We start from the raw sequence: 17,354 nt of genomic DNA on the forward strand, positions 1-17,354 counted from the left end.
GTTTTAAGCCTACTCTGAAACATAGAGAGGATGCCTGCACCCCGGACCAAATCTGGAAGATGGTTCCACAGGAGAGGAGCCTGATAGCTGAAGGCTCTGCCTCCCATTCTACTTTTAAAGACTGTAGGTAGGCCTGCATTCTGGGAGTGCAGTGTTCTAGTGGTCCGTATTAATGTTGAAACAGGATTTGCTTGCTCTGATCATTTCTCTTGTTCATATTGGGCATTAAAAGGTTTCCTCCTAAAGCGATTTCAATGTAAGTGATGTAAAAGTTCTGTGGAAATATGTATACCAAGGTATTTGAAGTTAATATGAGGCTTTCTGTCTCCATAGAAAGTGTGTTTCCATGCTAAGCTGTAATTGATTTGTAGTAACACAAAGACAGACTTATATTGAAAGACAACGACCTGGTTTGACTAACAGACTCAAAGCTTCATGTTAACTTCAGATAAACTTTGGTAGACAGGTTGGCACAGACGGAGGATTGTGGATTTGGTCCCCCGTCACACTTAAAGCACATTCAGCAACCCCGTCGCTTAGGTTTATGCTTTGCTAGAAACGTAATGCTGGCTGAATTATGTTTATTCTCAACATAATAAGAAAATGTTGTTAATTTACAAATTTGGCAAGCTGCAAAAATGTTGATACTGAACATATGAGTGAAATGTTCAGTGACAACATAGTTCTTTTTTCTTTTCACCAAAATATCTGATCCTGCAGTACAGTATCCGCTAGTAGAAACTATATCAGTATTAAACTTTTTATGGTTATGTTAAGGTTCTGGCAGCACTTGGTTAAATTAAGAGAAAGATCAGCAGTGACTTAAAGCACAACATATTTATTAACATTTAAGCCACACCACAATCTTTTACTAATCTTAACCAAAGTTGTTTTGTTGCCAACCACACACAGGACTCAGAATGCAAACCCTGGGCCAGTAGAGGCCCCTAGCTCATTTTTATCCCAGGGCCCCCAAGAGGGCAAATCCAGTCCAGATGGAGAGCACCTGTGCTTACATGTGGGTTTTATTTATATACTAATTGCACAATCTTTGATTAATTGACTTACAGTGTTAATTCAAGTCCACATCAGTAGGGGGTAACCAGCAGCCTCCATACAAGCTCAAGTTTTAGTATTTCAACTCAATAGACTATTAAGAAATCAGCACATTAATCAAAAAATAACTTTTTGTTATGCAATACAAGGTGTTGATTTTCACCTGCATTAGTTCAAGAACAGATGGCAGCAACTGGGTGAAGAGACAAATATGAACCTGCAACCAGACGCAGCAGCATGAAGCCCGATGGTTCTGTCTCTGTAACAGAAAATGAAAACCAGATGTTTGTTTGTTTCTCTGTTGAACTTAGCCCTGCAGTCACGAAATCCTTTATGATAATGACTTATTTTACTGAATGACCATGAGATGATTGTTAGAGTGACTTTAATTGAGTGTAGCATTTATGTATTGATAAATTGATGAAGTGTGATCAAAACTTCATTTGTACAGTGCTGTAACAGTGGAAACATGAGAAGTAATAAAAATGAATCCCATGCGGAACGACTCTAGACTTCTACTCTACCAGATGTGTTATAACAATCAATCAGGGATGATTATCCAAGTCAAAGACATGGCTGTCTCCTACTAAGTGTGTGAAATTCTTTATGGCGAGCATCCTGTGCTGTAACAGGATATGAAAATTGTTTGTGCTCTGAATATGATGTGAATGATCAAATGTATGATTTAGAAATACTCATAGTGAGAGCTCCAGATTTATCACTGATTTTCATCACTTATCACAATCTCGAGTCACAATTTTGAACCGTGCTGAGTGAAACAGTTTGTGTGAAATACGCATACAAAAGCAATGACTATAATAAACTGTTATTCACACATTTATTTATTCACACAAATATCAGTTATCTTGCAGGATCATAAGTGATGAAAAGGAAGGATGGAAAGTGTGAGGATATGGGAGCCAGCTGTTTCTTTAAGCATATCAGTAATTCAGTACTTTATTTTACATTTATGTAAAATAGCAAATACTTTTTTTAACCTATCTAAGGTACATGGAATCATGTTGGCATAGTCTGCACATAACGACCATAGTGATCGATGGCGGTCATCAACAAAACCTGTAAAGTGAGCCCTGGTTGTCCCCATAGTGAAATCAAAACAGTATGGGACCATGCAGCCCCAGTTTGCAAGTCTATCCATCATGGACAATATCTCAAAAGTCCCATTTGAGCCTGTAAACGCAGTAGCTTGAGATCCTCACGCAGAGATTGATCTTGTTTGCTCCAGTGCTCCAGTGAGCCTTTGCAATCAGCGACCCAAGGAACAAAAAAGTGAGGTTTGCTGAGTCACTATCAATTTCTAAATCTGTTTTTAAAACTTACTTTCATCAAAGAGCTTATCCAGATTTTACACGAGTTTGTTTTGTTTAGTTTTTTTAACTTGATTTTGCCTCAGTTGTCTCTATTATCTTTCATTTTATTATTTGTTTATTATGTTTCATTACTGGAATTAGCTTTATTTATTTTATCCTGGTCCACCTTTGGCGCTATCGACATTGTGGGAAATTCGTTTTCTTTCCTCAATACCACTCTCTTGTCTGTACAGTAAATATGGAGCTGCAGTCGGTTAGCTTAGCATAAAGACTAGAAACAGGGGGAAACAGCTAGTGTGGCTCTGTACAAAGATATATCTCTTTTTTTAATGAAGTGTAAAAATGACAGGGGGTGCTTGTAGTGGGGGTTATGTGTTGACTATTTCTTGGCCGAGCGCAGTGACCTCTTGAAATATTATCATCACCATGAGGTTGCCTGGCAACTAGAGGAGACTTAAATAAGTCACTGCTCCTGGCCAAGACATAGTCAGCACATAACCCCTCCCATTAAAGCACCCCCTGCCATTTTTACTCTTCTTTTTTTATTTAAACAAATGTGATATATCTTTGTGCAGAGTCAGACTAGCTGTCTCCCTGTTTTCAGCCTTATGCTAAGCTACGTGCCTGTTGGCTGTTGCTTCATATTTACTAGACAAATTCTGAAAATGGTATCAATCTTCTCATCTAGTTCTCGTCACAAATACATGTATTTCCATAAATGTCAAATCATTTTTTAATTATTTTTTCTGTGTGAAGCTCCATAATTAAAGATTATGATTATTATTCTCAGAATAATTAGTTTTTCCATTCTGACAGCACAGATTGGCCTAAAGGGTCATCACAATGTCAAGCAAAGCATCTGTCTTGAAAGCCAATAAATGGATTTCTCTTTCCTACAGCATGAAGAAACATAAAATAACACATTTTCTACTTTCCACTTCAACTCTGCATCATTGATAAGGTTCCATAGTTCATTACAGTCCTGCAAGATCTTTACATTTGGACTCAAAGTTAACAAATAAATGCACCACTTCATGATATGCTGTTTGGTTTTGTAACAAGGAAAATGGATCTATGGAGAGACTCGTGGTTACAGAGATCCCTCAGCTCAGTGATGGACCAAACATCAGTAAACATCTGATACCTTAAGTGGCACTGAAAGCCTAATGGGCACATTGTTACTGAAGCTGGGTTTGTAGTCTGACCATCCTTCAAGCAGGGGCAAACAATAAGATACTATACGTTAACAAGGATCAGCAGCATTATTACGGCTGCATCAACACAACAACTGTGTTACTGTTTAGCTCCATAGATGCTGTTTTAGTTATGATTTTACCAGCATAAGCAATAATAATAATAATAATAATAATAATTATTATTATTATTATTATTATTATTATTATTATTATAATAAGGCACAAAGATGTTATGCTTATTTTATTACAATGAGTCTGTACCAAACAGAGACAGGAGATGTGGCTCATGCAGTGACTAATTTGTGATGTTCTCCTTTGTCCTTCTTTTCCTTGCAAGCCTTCAAAAAGCTTTTATACACTCTGCTAAAGGTTTAATTTTCGGTCCGTGATTTTGTATGTTGCTGTTGTGCCACTGAATCAATCGATCAATCAATCAAACTTTATTTGTATAGCAGCTTTCATACAGGTTAGTGCAGTTCAAAATGCTTCACAAATGACTGACAAGCCGATAATATGACAGAACAAGCGTAGAGCGTAAAAACAACCAAAAAAGACAAATATATACATATTGAGACCAACAAATGTGAGAAAATAAAAATGATGAAAATGAAATAAAATAGATTTAAAAGACTTATTAAGAGTAATAGTAGTGAAATAGAGTGAAAAAAACTAGATAAAAAACTACTAAATATATAAAAAAATATATAATGATATTAATAATAATAACATAACAGTTAAAATAAAATAGAATAAAATTTTACAACATAAATACAATAAAATAAGTAAATAACATCAATAAACCATTCTTAATCAAAAGCCAGGCTGAAGAGGAAGGTTTTAAGTTTACATTTAAAGATTTTACTGTTCCAGTGGCTCAGAGCCTAAAAGCTAAAAGCTGCCTCACCAAGGATTTTAGTCCTGCATCTGCAGTAAACACAGCCAAGGGTGCTTAGCAACTGAACAACTACCACCAGTGCTAATAATCATATCAGAACGAGTAGTGCATCTAAGTGGTTGTAGTGGCTTCTGCTAAAACAACAAAATCATACAAAATAGCTTATAAAAATAGGTTTTGAAGACATCTGTGGCTTTTCTGGTATGATGTACATACAGCGTTGAAAAAAACATACAGTAGGTTGAAATCATGGACATCGGGGTTTTCATGGAAACACAGAGGCAACTATGGCACAAAAACTAAACCCACCTGCAGAGTACAGCGTTCCAAATTGCACGTATTGCACCTGTCGTTGTGAAACTGCTGTCAATTTTCTGATTAAAAATGCTCATCTGTTTCCATCGAACTAAGTGCACTTGTTGCTAATGTAGTCTAATGTTGTCTAAATAGAGCTGGAGCCCATGTCTTCCTTTTCTGTTTTTTCTTGTTGAGGAGCCATCTGATGGATTCACTGTCCATACAAATCCCCAGAGAACCCGTTTTATGGGGGCAAAAATATCTGTGTTTTTCTGTTGAAGAAATATTGAATATTGATTGTGTTATAAATGATCAAGGATCATGCAGGTTAATGGCAGTCTTCATCTACAGTCTTGTCAAAAGCTTATCCTCTTGACAGAAGTGAAAAGAGTGTTTTAATGGATAAATGGATAAAGTCTAAATTGGGGAGTCTAGGGTCCAAAGACATCACCAGATGCTTGATAAAGTCTACTTTAGCAGTAGGCAAATAGTGGCCTGTGGGCCGAATCTGGCCAAAAGCTGAAGTTTTCCCTTTTATAGATTAGATCGAATCTTTTACGTGACTCCTCATAAATCTACAGTAGATAACAATGTAAACACAAGGCTCATGTAAATCCCAATGAATATGACCTGTTAATCTCTTATAAATTTACAGGATGAATACCACAGGTGCATAATTTGTCCGAATTGACAAGAACAGATCTGTGTCAATGACAGTAGGCTACTTTGCTTCAGCCATAAATGAAGTAGACCACTGCTTATTATGCGGATCAGCTTTTAATTACATTTCTAGTTTAATTTCATATTTATGAGTCATTTTTTTTGCCAAATTAGCTGCAGTTACTCTGTTTGCCCTCACTTACTAATGGGAATTTTGACATCTGCCCTACACAAATACAACCCTAAAACAGTTTTATTCTTGAATGAATTAAAAGAAATAAACAAACAATACATATTAAAAACATATTGGGCTGTGTTTTCACCGTCCTCTCAATAAATAGTATCTTCTGTACCGTAAGTGAGGCATCACTTCTCATGAAAGTGCACTTTGTCGGTAGATGACAAAAACCGGCGAATGCTGCTGCGCGATGCAGCGTATAGACTGCCGGAAATTTAAACAACGAAGAAGAAAAAGGCAGCTGCAAGTGGTTATGGGTAGTAGTGTCTTTTAACAGTGTTCCTCTCTAAGGCTAACCAGGAAAACAACTACACATCCATATGTGCATTTCCTGTAGTTGACCGTGGTTTGTTTTGAATCCGCAAAACGGGAAGGTAACGATGAAATGTATTTGCTTTTTATTAATTTTAGTAGTTAAATCTCCCGATTGAGTGGGAATAATAGTTGTGTTGACATGACAAACGTCGCTCAAATGTTGTTTTCAGCCGTTAGCCAACATGTAACGTCAACGTAATTTTCATACGTTCAACTGTTGTGTCAGTGTAACGATGGCCTGTTTACATTAGCCGCTTGCAACATACTGTAAATCTGAATTTGAACGCAATATGTGGCATCTAGCTGACGTTACAGCCAAAACTACCTACCTGACAGTTACCCTCATTGTTATAACGTTCAATTTTTGTTGACACGTTTTGGAGAAAGATTAATTCAACTGTATGGTCATTTTGGAAAGCTGCAGTTTGTGGTGCTGTTGAACCGTTTTGCAATTAGACTGAGAGGTGTTTCTGTACAATACAATATTAGAATAAGCATGTGTTGTCATTCCACTGAACAACAAGTTTTTGTTTATTTTATTTGTATAACAGAATATATAGTAAAATGTAAAAGAAAAAAAACAGCAAGGCTGCAACTAACATTATGTTCGTAATTAGTTAATGTGCTTTACAGATAAATTATTTTCTTAATTAATCATTTGGTTTGTAATACATCAGAAACTAGTGAAAATGTTTACAATCAGATAAAACAGAGTAAAGCAGGGAATCTTTACATATAAGAAGCAGGAAAGGGAAAATGTTGGCACTGACATTTTTGCTTAAAGATCCCCTCCAGGCATGTATTAAGATGTAAAAATACTCTGCTTGGAACAATAATAATGTGTCTCATATGCTTTTTCCACAATAGCACATCTAGGAAAGTATAATGACCATGTTAAAATCCTAAAAATGCCATCTAATCCTTAAAAATTCCAGAAACTAAACATATGCAAATATCTTTCATCAGAAGTAAAGTCAATTTTCAGTGTATGTGCACCATGCATGTATAAAGAGAACTGGATACAGTGTTGGTGGTGGGGCCCCATTCACCCATAGAGCATGCTCACTACAGATTTCTGCTAGCTGAGACAGCTAACTTCCAGTTTAACCCTCTGGCTAACTTGAATGGGGATAAAACAATTCAATTGTGCGGCTCTTCTAGACTTTCAAAATGTGATCAGACCGAATGGATGCAATTCTGCTAGTGAAACGAGTCATTTTGCAGGGATTGTGACTCAAAAAATATCCATATAATGCTTTTTGGGCCCCTATCAGGCCCGGAAGTTGTCATTTCACAGTTTGGCCACTTTGTCGAATTGGCTTCGAAGACCAGCGCTGTTCCTGGGGGTTTGATGTGCACTGGAGGCTTCAAGTTTCCACGTTACACTTGTATAAGTTGCATACTGGACCACGATTGGCTCCAAACTAGTGATGATGTCACATATTATGCTCGTAGGCCCGTCCCTTACACTCAGATTTTCAGTGAGCACAAAGAAACTTTCTACTTTCAGCAGATAACTGTGAAAACATTCTTATAGTATCAAACTCTGCACATACATCATTCTGCACACTGAAGCTCAAACATCCAACTGTAGGAACAAGAAGAAAAATAGATTTATGTGTGGACGGGGTCTTTTAAAAATAGTATTAAGGATAAATCAATTATCAAAGTAGTTGCAAATTCATTTTCAGTCGAACGATTAAGTGACGAATTGGTTCAACTGTCCAAAGTCTGAAATGGGGTAAAATAATTGCAAAGAAAAAGCTTTTAGGAAATGTTTGCTAAATTAGGATTGAATTTTAGATCAGAAGATCTCAGGGATTAACTCTACACTGGGCACTCAAAGTTCTTCACTTGAAAACTAACTTTTTGTTATTTGGAGGGAAGCTTGCTTAAATATTTTATTTTCATGTTTTTTTTGGTGCAGCACAAGTTAATTGCAAGAACAATGTTTGAATAAGTTCCTGCATACTTAGACATACAGTCATGGCCAGATTGACCTGTTGAGAAGCCTCAGGTGGACAACTAGCTGTGTGATTGATAACACACATACATTTGAAAAATGCAACATAAAGAAGAGGTGAAATAATGAGGGTTTTAAAACTAGATTTTAAAAGACCACTGGTGTGTCCTCCACTCAGATGACAAGGTAACAGAGACATCCTGAGGCAGTTCAGCTTTTCAGGGACAGTATGATTATTAAAATGCCCTTGATGAGCTACTTTAAACAAGATGTTATTGAAAATATTAATTGGATGACCAGGGGGGAATTGTATAAAATTCAATCTTGCGGCACCTCAGGCAAAACCTCCCCCTGTGACCTGAATAGTGTTAAATATTAATCTTTCTATAAATTGTTCAGTTTTCTATCACAACCTCTCCTCCATCTCTTCTTTTAGTTTCTTTTTAGTCAGTTAAGCCATCATGTTTGCCTGATTTCTCCATAGAGGCGTCATGGAGTTTCCAGAGGATTTCAACCAGCTCGAGCTTCTGAACACACATGGACACCTGATCCCCCGAGGAGCCAGCAGTCTGTGGACCGGAAGCAGGGATGAGGAGGAAGACATGGAGGAAGAGGAGGGGGACCACAGTGAGGAGTGGTATCTAGAAAAAGAAGAAACTCTCAAAGACAATCCAGCGGAGCTCATACTATGGGCAGCGGAAAACAATCGCGTGAGTATTTTTTTGTTCTGGCACCAACGTTTACCTGATTTGCCTCATTAGTGATCAGCATTGGTCTTGAGGAGCTTGAGATGGTTGCTACACAGACCATGCAGCTCATTATTTTTAAGTAGTAACTCTTTTCCGGTCTCTTTGGCCACATCGTTACGATCGTAGCTTTTGTCCTTGCTCGCTCTCTCTCCCGCTACAAAATATAATAAATAAACTATATGTTAAGTCCATATTTTGAAAATGTCTGGAGGGGATCTTTAATATTAATTAATGCATAAAAATAATAATCTACAAGCTAAAGCAGCAACTAACAACTGTTTTCATTGTTGTGATTATTTTCTTGATGAATCGCATAATTGCTTGAACTACACTTTGACAGAAAATAGTGAAAAATGCCTCATAAAGCCGATGTTGTTGTGTTCAAATAGCTTGTTTATTCTGATCAACAATCATAAACAAAACATTTCTTATTTACTATCACATAAGACATAAAAAAACAAATTTGGTATTTTTTGCTTAAAAAATAGTTTAACAATGACTTATCAATATTATTGCCGCTAAATTTTCTGTTGATCAATTAATTGATGAATTGCCTCAGCTCTCATGAGTCAAGTAATTCTCCATGCTAATATTTTCCTTTCAGCGATAATGACATGATGCTGCCCAGAAGTCCTCATGTTTGGAATATTATGAACTGAAAAAGCAGCACTGTAGATACTAAGCTGTGCCATATAGTGTATGTTTCTAATGTAATTAGAAAGGAAGTCATATCAAGTATGCAATATGAAAGAATATCATTATTAGTAACCGACCACCTCTCCCCAAAAATCCCAATTTACTCTGGTGGTAAAGAACCAGAGAAGCAAGATTGTCTCTTTATTTTTCATCAGTTCAACAGTTGTTTTTTTGCTGGTTTGCAATGAGCAGCCTCACTAGCAGCACTGTAGACTTCTAGTTTTTGTTTTTGTATATACACTGCTCATATAGCCAGTTATCATAAGAAATTATTTGATATCAGTGCAAAGCAATACTTTTTTCGATATCTTACTTTGAGTAATTAAGTTTATCTACACAGCCCTTTTTTTCATTTAACAAAAGAATCTAAACTTCTCAAATGTTAAATATTGTCTAAACACAAGCGGCCAAATTATTGCCTGAATAAAATACAGCTTTAATTTGGCAAAATTCTTAATTAAATTTAGGAATAATCTGATCAAGAATTCAATTATCAAAACTGCAAATCTGACTTGACATTAGATGCCAGCTTTCAGTATGTGACAGTTTTTTTGGGGGTGTCTGTTTCCACAAACCCAAAAACTTATTGAGGTAAAATATCCAGTCCTGGTCATGCAGCGTCTCCAGGGCTACACTTTTCCAGTGGGTGCACTGGTGCTAAAATTGCGTTGGCTGGTGGCTTCATATGACATTTAAGACATATAATTATATATTATTTTTTTCTGCTGTCATTTTAATGACAGCACTAACAATTCTCTCCTGCTGCTGCTCCTCCTCAGCAGCAGCATATTGAAGGAACTGGCAGGATTATATTTCACTGTGATTGTACCTTATATGATTACATGTGATTAATAAACTTGATAGATTGATTAACCACTACTTTTCAGTGGTTCTGTCTTTTCTCTCCATCCTTACCATTGCTTTTCTTGTTGAAGCTTTAAGCTGTCAGCTGCAGTGTCTGCCCCTGACTAGGCATTTATTAAAGTGAAAAATGCCTTTTTAACCCTTTTAGATCACATTGTTTTTCATATTGTGCACCTATTTAAGAATATATGCCAAAAAACCCCCAAAAAATCAGTTTCTTTGTATTCTTATATCAAAATCCAATCATGTTTTCTTCCTGCAAAACAATATATGACGTGTGCTTATATAGACTTGAACCACCCAGTTTCAACCAATAATATCATGACATCCACCCATCAATCAATCTTCAACTTTTAGCAGCACAGAGCTAAGATTCATGATGACACGCCCACTTTTCAACGTTCAAATCAAAATCCTCCCAACATTATGTTCCGCCTGTCTGTCCTGTTTCACTCAGAAAAATGTCTTAATACGGACATTAGATACTCTCAAAATGCTGTTTCATCTGGACTTTAAACTTTAAAGTTAAATTTGCACATCTACTCATTTCTGTGACAAATGTGATTATTTCATAATGAAGAGGTCAGTCATAAGCAGTGGTTTATTGATTTTTCATTTCCCCTGGGGGCAAATGCCTAACATTAGTTTCTTTTGGACTGGGAGGAAAGACACAAACATTGGGTAAACATGCAGAGGCATCACTTGTTCATTCATACAAATCCAGGACCTTATACCAATGCGAACAACTGAACCACTGTGCCAGGAAAACTTTTGACCTTGTCATTTGTTTAAAAAAAAAAAAGTCTAATTATAGTGTCAGATTCTCCAGTGGAGGAGGCTGGTTTTTTTTTTTACTAAGAGGGAATATTTGTTAGGAGGTCGAGATTAGAGGAATGCAATTAGTCACCACTTGAGCAGCCGAAATGATTACAGCAATTAGGCCTTTCACCGTTAAGTGCCATGGCAGCTTTTAATTGTCAAAATGTCAAGAGAATTTAACAGGTCATTTAAAAACAATCGCAGTGACTATTTGGGCATGAGAGGTCAAACGTGAATATTTTAAGTATGCAGCACACGGAGCCCATAAGCTCTCCCTCCATGTGTAATTTGCATGATTTACACACTTTCTCATGCACAGTGCAACCAAAAGAGAAATTGAGATGCTACATTAAGAGCAACTAGATTATAGTTGTTTTTATGTTTTGTCCTTTATATAAAAAAATAATAATATACGTGCCCTTGATTTAACAGTTTTGAAACCATAATATACAGGAAACAGCATTCTGCTGGTGTCATTGTGTTTGAAATTGCAGATCAGTCTGTTCCCCACATAGTGATGTCAGAGCACGTACTGTATTTGAAGAAAGGCTTCTACCTATTATGTCAGGTGTCATTGTAGGTCCTCTAAGCAATGTCATCCTCTGCAGCAGGATTTTCCTACTAAATCTGCTTTTCTCTGCCTGTGAAAACACTCATGGCTGCTACAAAATAAGCAAAGTTTTGACCAAAAAATGTAGAAACTTGGGGCATATACAGTATATTTACAGTTTTGTTGCCTATACATTCAAAAAATATGTATCTTTCTCAGTCAAAAAAAACAACTACACTGCCTTTTGGTTCTACCAGCAGTGGAACTGACACCCGTATTATCATAAGTTGTATCTTGACTGACGCAGCACGTTAAAGACGTGGTAGTATAGGAGGAGAAGGAGTTATCATCCCCAATCACAAGGATGTAACTCTCACCTCAGCCTTCATTCACTCGAGTAAACTGCATGCACTTATCAGTTATTATGATCAGAAACATGGATGCTACTGTGTGCCTGTTTTGGGGGGGGTTTGTGTTATCAGTTTACCACATTTGATGAATAGCTGTTAGACCCTAATAAAGGTGTCTGTGAAAGACTGGCTGCTTTGAATGCTGATTAGCGATAAAGTACACAGTGTTGCTCCATTAAGTGGGCTTTATATTGAAGTATTTATGTCAGGACACTATTTATCAGATGTTGCTGAATGGAAAAATTGTAGATTTATGGCGGGAAAAAAAGCAGTCAGTCACATGTCAAAAGCACACATTTTCTTTCTATCTTGCAATTAGTGCACATTCAACCTAGTGCACGTTAACAAAGTGGTAACAATGATTATCTTTAGCAGATAGAAAATATGGTCAATACTAGAGAAAGTTATGAAAGATAGATTTCCTTTTAGTGGTCTTGACTACAGCTGTTTGTGGATTTTCATTTTTCAAAAGTGGTTAAAATGGAGCATGACTAAACCTGATTCAATCTTTAGTCTTCTTTCAGCAGATGTTTGGATATCCCTTTGAAAATTGGTTTCATGTTTTCAAATGTCAAAATGACAGCTCTCAAAGCTATTATTTAGAAAAGGCTTTAAGAGTTCAACGCATTCATCCATAAAAACAAGGAAATTACAGCACTGAGAAATATTTTTGAGGTGCTGTTTGGTCTATTTTATAAATGTTTCTTACTGCCCTTTGACATGGTCAAAAAACTTACTGGACCCTTCTGCAGTGCTTTTTGTTTAGTTTTTTTCACATTTATATCAAAAACTTTTGGCTTTAAATTGAAGTCACACAGCACAAACATCCTGTATTACATCTATTGTCTTTTCACAATAGGAGTGTTGATTTTGTAAACAGCTAACAAAAAGCTCAAAAAGAAGGTCATGTAATGCAACTAAATCTAAATACAATTTGGACGTTTTTAAAGTAGATCAAGCCAGAAATAAAACAATGTAGTCAGCTGTCCCCGGCAGCAAAAGCCAACATTTACTTGTAAATACATGCGGAAATGATCTGAAGAATGGATTGAGGCAATACATTTCACTGAAGGAGAACAGCTGACAAAGAGCAAACTTATTTAATGCACCCTGAAACCTATCCAAGGCATTAATGGCATAAAAAACCATTCACCCTCTGGATAATTAAACAATGAAAGAAAACCTGCTTCAATCTAATTCGATCATGACGCATAATGTACATAATAACTGTGGTACTATGTCACAGTTTTCCACAGCACACAGAAAGTTAATTAAAAGAATTAATTGCGTGGGAGCAAATTTTAAATGGTTCAAATGTAACTCAGTTATTTATCTCTTTGCTATTAAGTGTTTAGTTTGTAATGTGACTACTACAGTTGTCTGTGTGTGAACTGTGTGTGTGCATGTGTTTATGTTCTGTGTCAATTTGTGCTTTGTGATTAATTCTGCGGCCTTTACTTTGCACTATTAAAACCCATGATTACAGGTATTTTCCCTCTTTGGTAAGATTCAAGCAGGATAACTTGAACTCATGGACATCATGTAATTGCAGTTTTTATATACTCTGTCTTCTAGTACAACTTTTGATACAGTAAGAATCTCTTTCACTGATGCTGACACACAACATAACTTAAAGGTACCCTGTGGGGATGAGTTTGTTTACATTCATCATCTGTAACCAAAATGCATTTTGTTTATCTTTAAAGACCCCTCCAGATATGCTTTAAGATATATAGTGTTAGTGTCTGGTTTGCATTTCTTTTTTCGCAAAAAAAAGTTTAATGACCCTGTTAAGATCCTTAACCCTTGTATTACGTTTACTTTTTTGACCCATGGTACTATTCGGGTCAAATTGACCAGAGACAACAGCAACAGCAGCCTCTGCTGCCACAAGTGGTAATTACAGGACGCTGGTGCATCTAACTCTTGATATCCGAGGGTGAGGGTGCTGCACTATTCTAAAGGGAGGGAAACGCTATTTGAATAGTAACAGACTTTGACACAAAGCCGCGACAGACAGGAAAGGAAACGTCTTCAAATGAGGTGAAATTACTTTACTTTTGGTTCTACTGTTGTTAGAAAACATCATAGAAAACATCCGATCCCGCAGCAGTTGTATGTTAAAATGTAATTGCTAACAGCTATTGTCGGTTGTTGATTATTAGAATAACTATAAAACATCTCTCTATGTATTTACACATGATAACAGTTAATGGACAACCACAGAGGTCCCCAAACAGAAGAGAGTTCAGTCTAATTTTCTCTCTAGAGAGGCAAAAAATAAACACTTAGAAAACTGTAACGGGATCAGAATCATCAGAATGACAGTCTTGGTCATAATTTTAATAGCAGCACTTTCCTGTGTAAAATGTTTTCCATGAGAATACAGTTTTATTTTCTGACTCCAGCATTTCTGTTGTTTTCTTTCAGCTGTCAACGATCCACAGGTTATTAACTGCTGATCCTCTGCTGGTGCACTGCTGTGATGAGGATGGTTACACTCCGCTGCACCGCGCAGCATACAGCGGCCACGTCGACGCAGTTTCTGTGTTGCTTGCCGCCGGCTCTAAGGTTAACCCCCGCACCATTGACGGCTGGACGCCGCTTCACAGCGCTTGCCGCTGGAGCCGCGTCACTGTGGTGAGTTTTCTCCTGCAGCATGGAGCTGAACTCAACGCTCAGACCAACGGAGGGCTCACACCACTACACCTGGCTGCTTCCCACACTAGCGCCTCAAAAATAGACTCTGCCCACACATTAGAGCTCCTCCTCTCTCAGCGGCATCTGAAGGCGGGGCTCCGCAGCAGCAGCGGGGAGACGGCCAGTGAGTTGGCCCGGCGTAGTGGCCCGCATTACTTCCTGTTTGAGATGGTAGAAGACTGTGTCAATGTGCTGCCCGTCTCATGAATGAAAACACACCTTTTTCTTGAAGTCCTTGTAGGTACAGCTCCTCTTATACTACTGAAAGCACGTATACAAGAAAATTTAGTGAGAGTATATCGTACGAAAAGAGGACATGACCTTGAACGTGATATAATTTTCCATTTATTACTGGAATTAGTATTAATATGTGAATCTGTTTCCACAGTCGCACATGAACAACTTCATGTCTGCATCTCCTCGACTGTCATTGTGTGATGTTCATGTTCGTGGCCTCCAGGAAAAGTATATTTTCTACTGAAGCATCGTACTAAATAAATACCATATCTTTGTAATAATGTTCTCTTTGCATCACTGAATCTTTTTGAAATTAAAATAGGGCTGCAACTCACAGTTATTTTCATTATCAATTAATCTGTCAATTGTTTTCTCGATTTGATCGATTAGTCGCTTGGACTAAAAAATGCCGATCACTGTTTCCCACAGTGCAAGATGACTTCCTCAAATGACTTGTTTTGTTTCAACAAACAGTTCACAACCCAAAGATATTCAGCTTTCTGTCATAGAGGACTGAAGAAAACTGAAAATATTAACATGCTGTAATGTTTTCAGGCAATTAGTGTCCACAACTCAGTTTTTAAAAGGCTCTCTCAATGCAGAACTCCAAAGAATTAAAAGGGGATAATTATTTGAGAGCTTTTGCTTTCATGGTTAAGTAGTTCAGTCTTTTGATTCGTATTCAGCCTAAACGTTCTGCTGTCATTGTGTGGGATCTTTCTTAAACTAAACCTGCCTGTGATTTTTTTCACTGATTTTCCACTCAATCAATCAATCAATCAGTCAATCAATTTTTATTTATATAGTGCCAATTCACAACAAAAGTCATCTCAAGGCACTTTTCACATAGAGCAGGTCAAGACCGTACTCTTTAATCTACAGAGACCCAACAACATGAGCAAGCACTTGGCAACAGCGGTAAACAACAACAACGACACAGCAGCAGCCAGGGAAGGATGCCAACAGGACTGTGAAGGACCGTGAAGGCTCGGCCCAGAACCCAGGGTTTCCTGTGAGATGAGAAAGCACAAAAAAAAACTCCGGGGAAGAAGCAAAGTTAGTGACATGCATTGATGTTACATGAATGCATACAGATGGAGAGGAGGAGGAGGAGGAGAGAGGAGCTCAGTGCATCATGGGAAGTCCCCCAGCAGTCTAGGCCTATAGCAGCATAACTAAGGGCTGATCCAAGGCGAGCCTGGTCGGCCCTAACTATAAGCTTTATCAAAAAAGAAAGTTTTAAGCCTTCTCTGAAACATAGAGAGGGTGTCTGCACCCCGGACCGAATCTGGAAGATGGTTCCACAGGAGAGGAGCCTGATAGCTGAAGGCTCTGCCTCCCATTCTACTTTTAATGACTGTAGGAACCACCAGTAAGCCTGCAATCTGGGAGCGCAGTGTTCTAGTGGGATAATACAGTACTATTAGCTCTTCAAGATATGATGGTGCCTGACCATTAAGGGCTTTGTAAGTTAGGAGAAGGATTTTAAATTCTATTCTAGATTTTACAGGAAGCCAATGTAGCGAAGCTAAAATGGGAGAAATGTGATCTCTTTTTCTAGTTTTAGTCAGTACACGTGCAGCTGCATTCTGGACCAGCTGGAGAGTCTTTAGAGACTTGTAAGGACAGCCTGATAGTAAGGAATTGCAATAATCCAGCCTAGAAGTAACAAATGCGTGGACTAGTATTTCTGCATCTTTTTGGGACAGGATGTGCCTGATTTTTGTAATATTACGTAAGTGAAAAAAGGCAGTCCTTGAGATTTGATTTATGTCGGAGTTAAAAGACATATCCTGATCAAAGATAACTCCCAGATTCCTTACAGTGGTGCTGGAGGCCAGGGTAATGCCATCCAGAGTAGCTATATCATTAGATAATGTGTTTCTAAGGTGTTTAGGGCCAAGCACAATAACTTCAGTTTTATCTGAGTTTAGTAGTAGAAAATTGCAGGTCATCCAGGTCTTTATGTCGTTAAGGCATGCTTGGAGTTTGTTTAACTGATTGGTTTCATCAGCCTTCATTGATAAATATAATTGGGTATCATCTGCATAACAATGAAAATTTATGGAGTGTTTCCAAATAATATTACCTAAAGGAAGCATATATAAGGTGAATAGAATTGAACAGAACCTTGTGGAACTCCGTGTCTAACTTTTGCCTTCACGGAGGATTCATCATTAACATGTACAAAATGAAATCGGTCTGATAAATAGGACTTAAACCAGCTTAACGCAGGTCCTTTAATGCCCATTAAATGTTCCAGTCTCTGCAAAAGGATTTGATGGTCAATTGTGTCGAATGCAGCACTAAGATCTAACAGGACAAGTATAGAGACAAATCCTTTGTCCGATGCAGTAAGGAGGTCATTTGTGACTTTC

General features: G+C 37.5%; 1 protein-coding gene across 2 annotated transcripts; it reads left to right on the plus strand.

Moving 5' to 3' along the window:
• Positions 1–5,923: 5,923 nt before the first annotated feature.
• ankrd49 (ankyrin repeat domain 49) lies at positions 5,924–15,312 on the plus strand. 2 transcript variants are annotated; one of them, XM_042423487.1, is made up of 3 exons: positions 5,924–6,060; positions 8,436–8,661; positions 14,470–15,312. In XM_042423487.1, exons 2-3 carry the CDS (start codon positions 8,443–8,445, stop codon positions 14,944–14,946), a joined length of 696 nt encoding a protein of 231 aa, XP_042279421.1. In that variant the 5' UTR covers positions 5,924–6,060; positions 8,436–8,442; the 3' UTR covers positions 14,947–15,312. The 2 variants fall into 2 exon arrangements, with proteins under 2 accessions (XP_042279421.1, XP_042279414.1); XM_042423480.1 differs by having other exon boundaries at positions 5,925–6,047.
• The last annotated feature ends 2,042 nt before the right edge of the window (positions 15,313–17,354 follow it).

This window comes from Thunnus maccoyii, chromosome 2, assembly GCF_910596095.1.
Source record: "Thunnus maccoyii chromosome 2, fThuMac1.1, whole genome shotgun sequence".
Classification (NCBI taxonomy): Eukaryota; Metazoa; Chordata; class Actinopteri; order Scombriformes; family Scombridae; genus Thunnus; species Thunnus maccoyii.

Excerpts from the sequence above, each read along its gene's own strand:
- ankrd49 (XM_042423487.1), top strand. The coding sequence starts at position 8,443 with ATGGAGTTTCCAGAGGATTTCAACCAGCTCGAGCTTCTGAACACACAT. Across the intron at positions 8,662-14,469 it reads GGGCAGCGGAAAACAATCGC|CTGTCAACGATCCACAGGTT; the intron begins GTGAGTATTTTT and ends GTTTTCTTTCAG.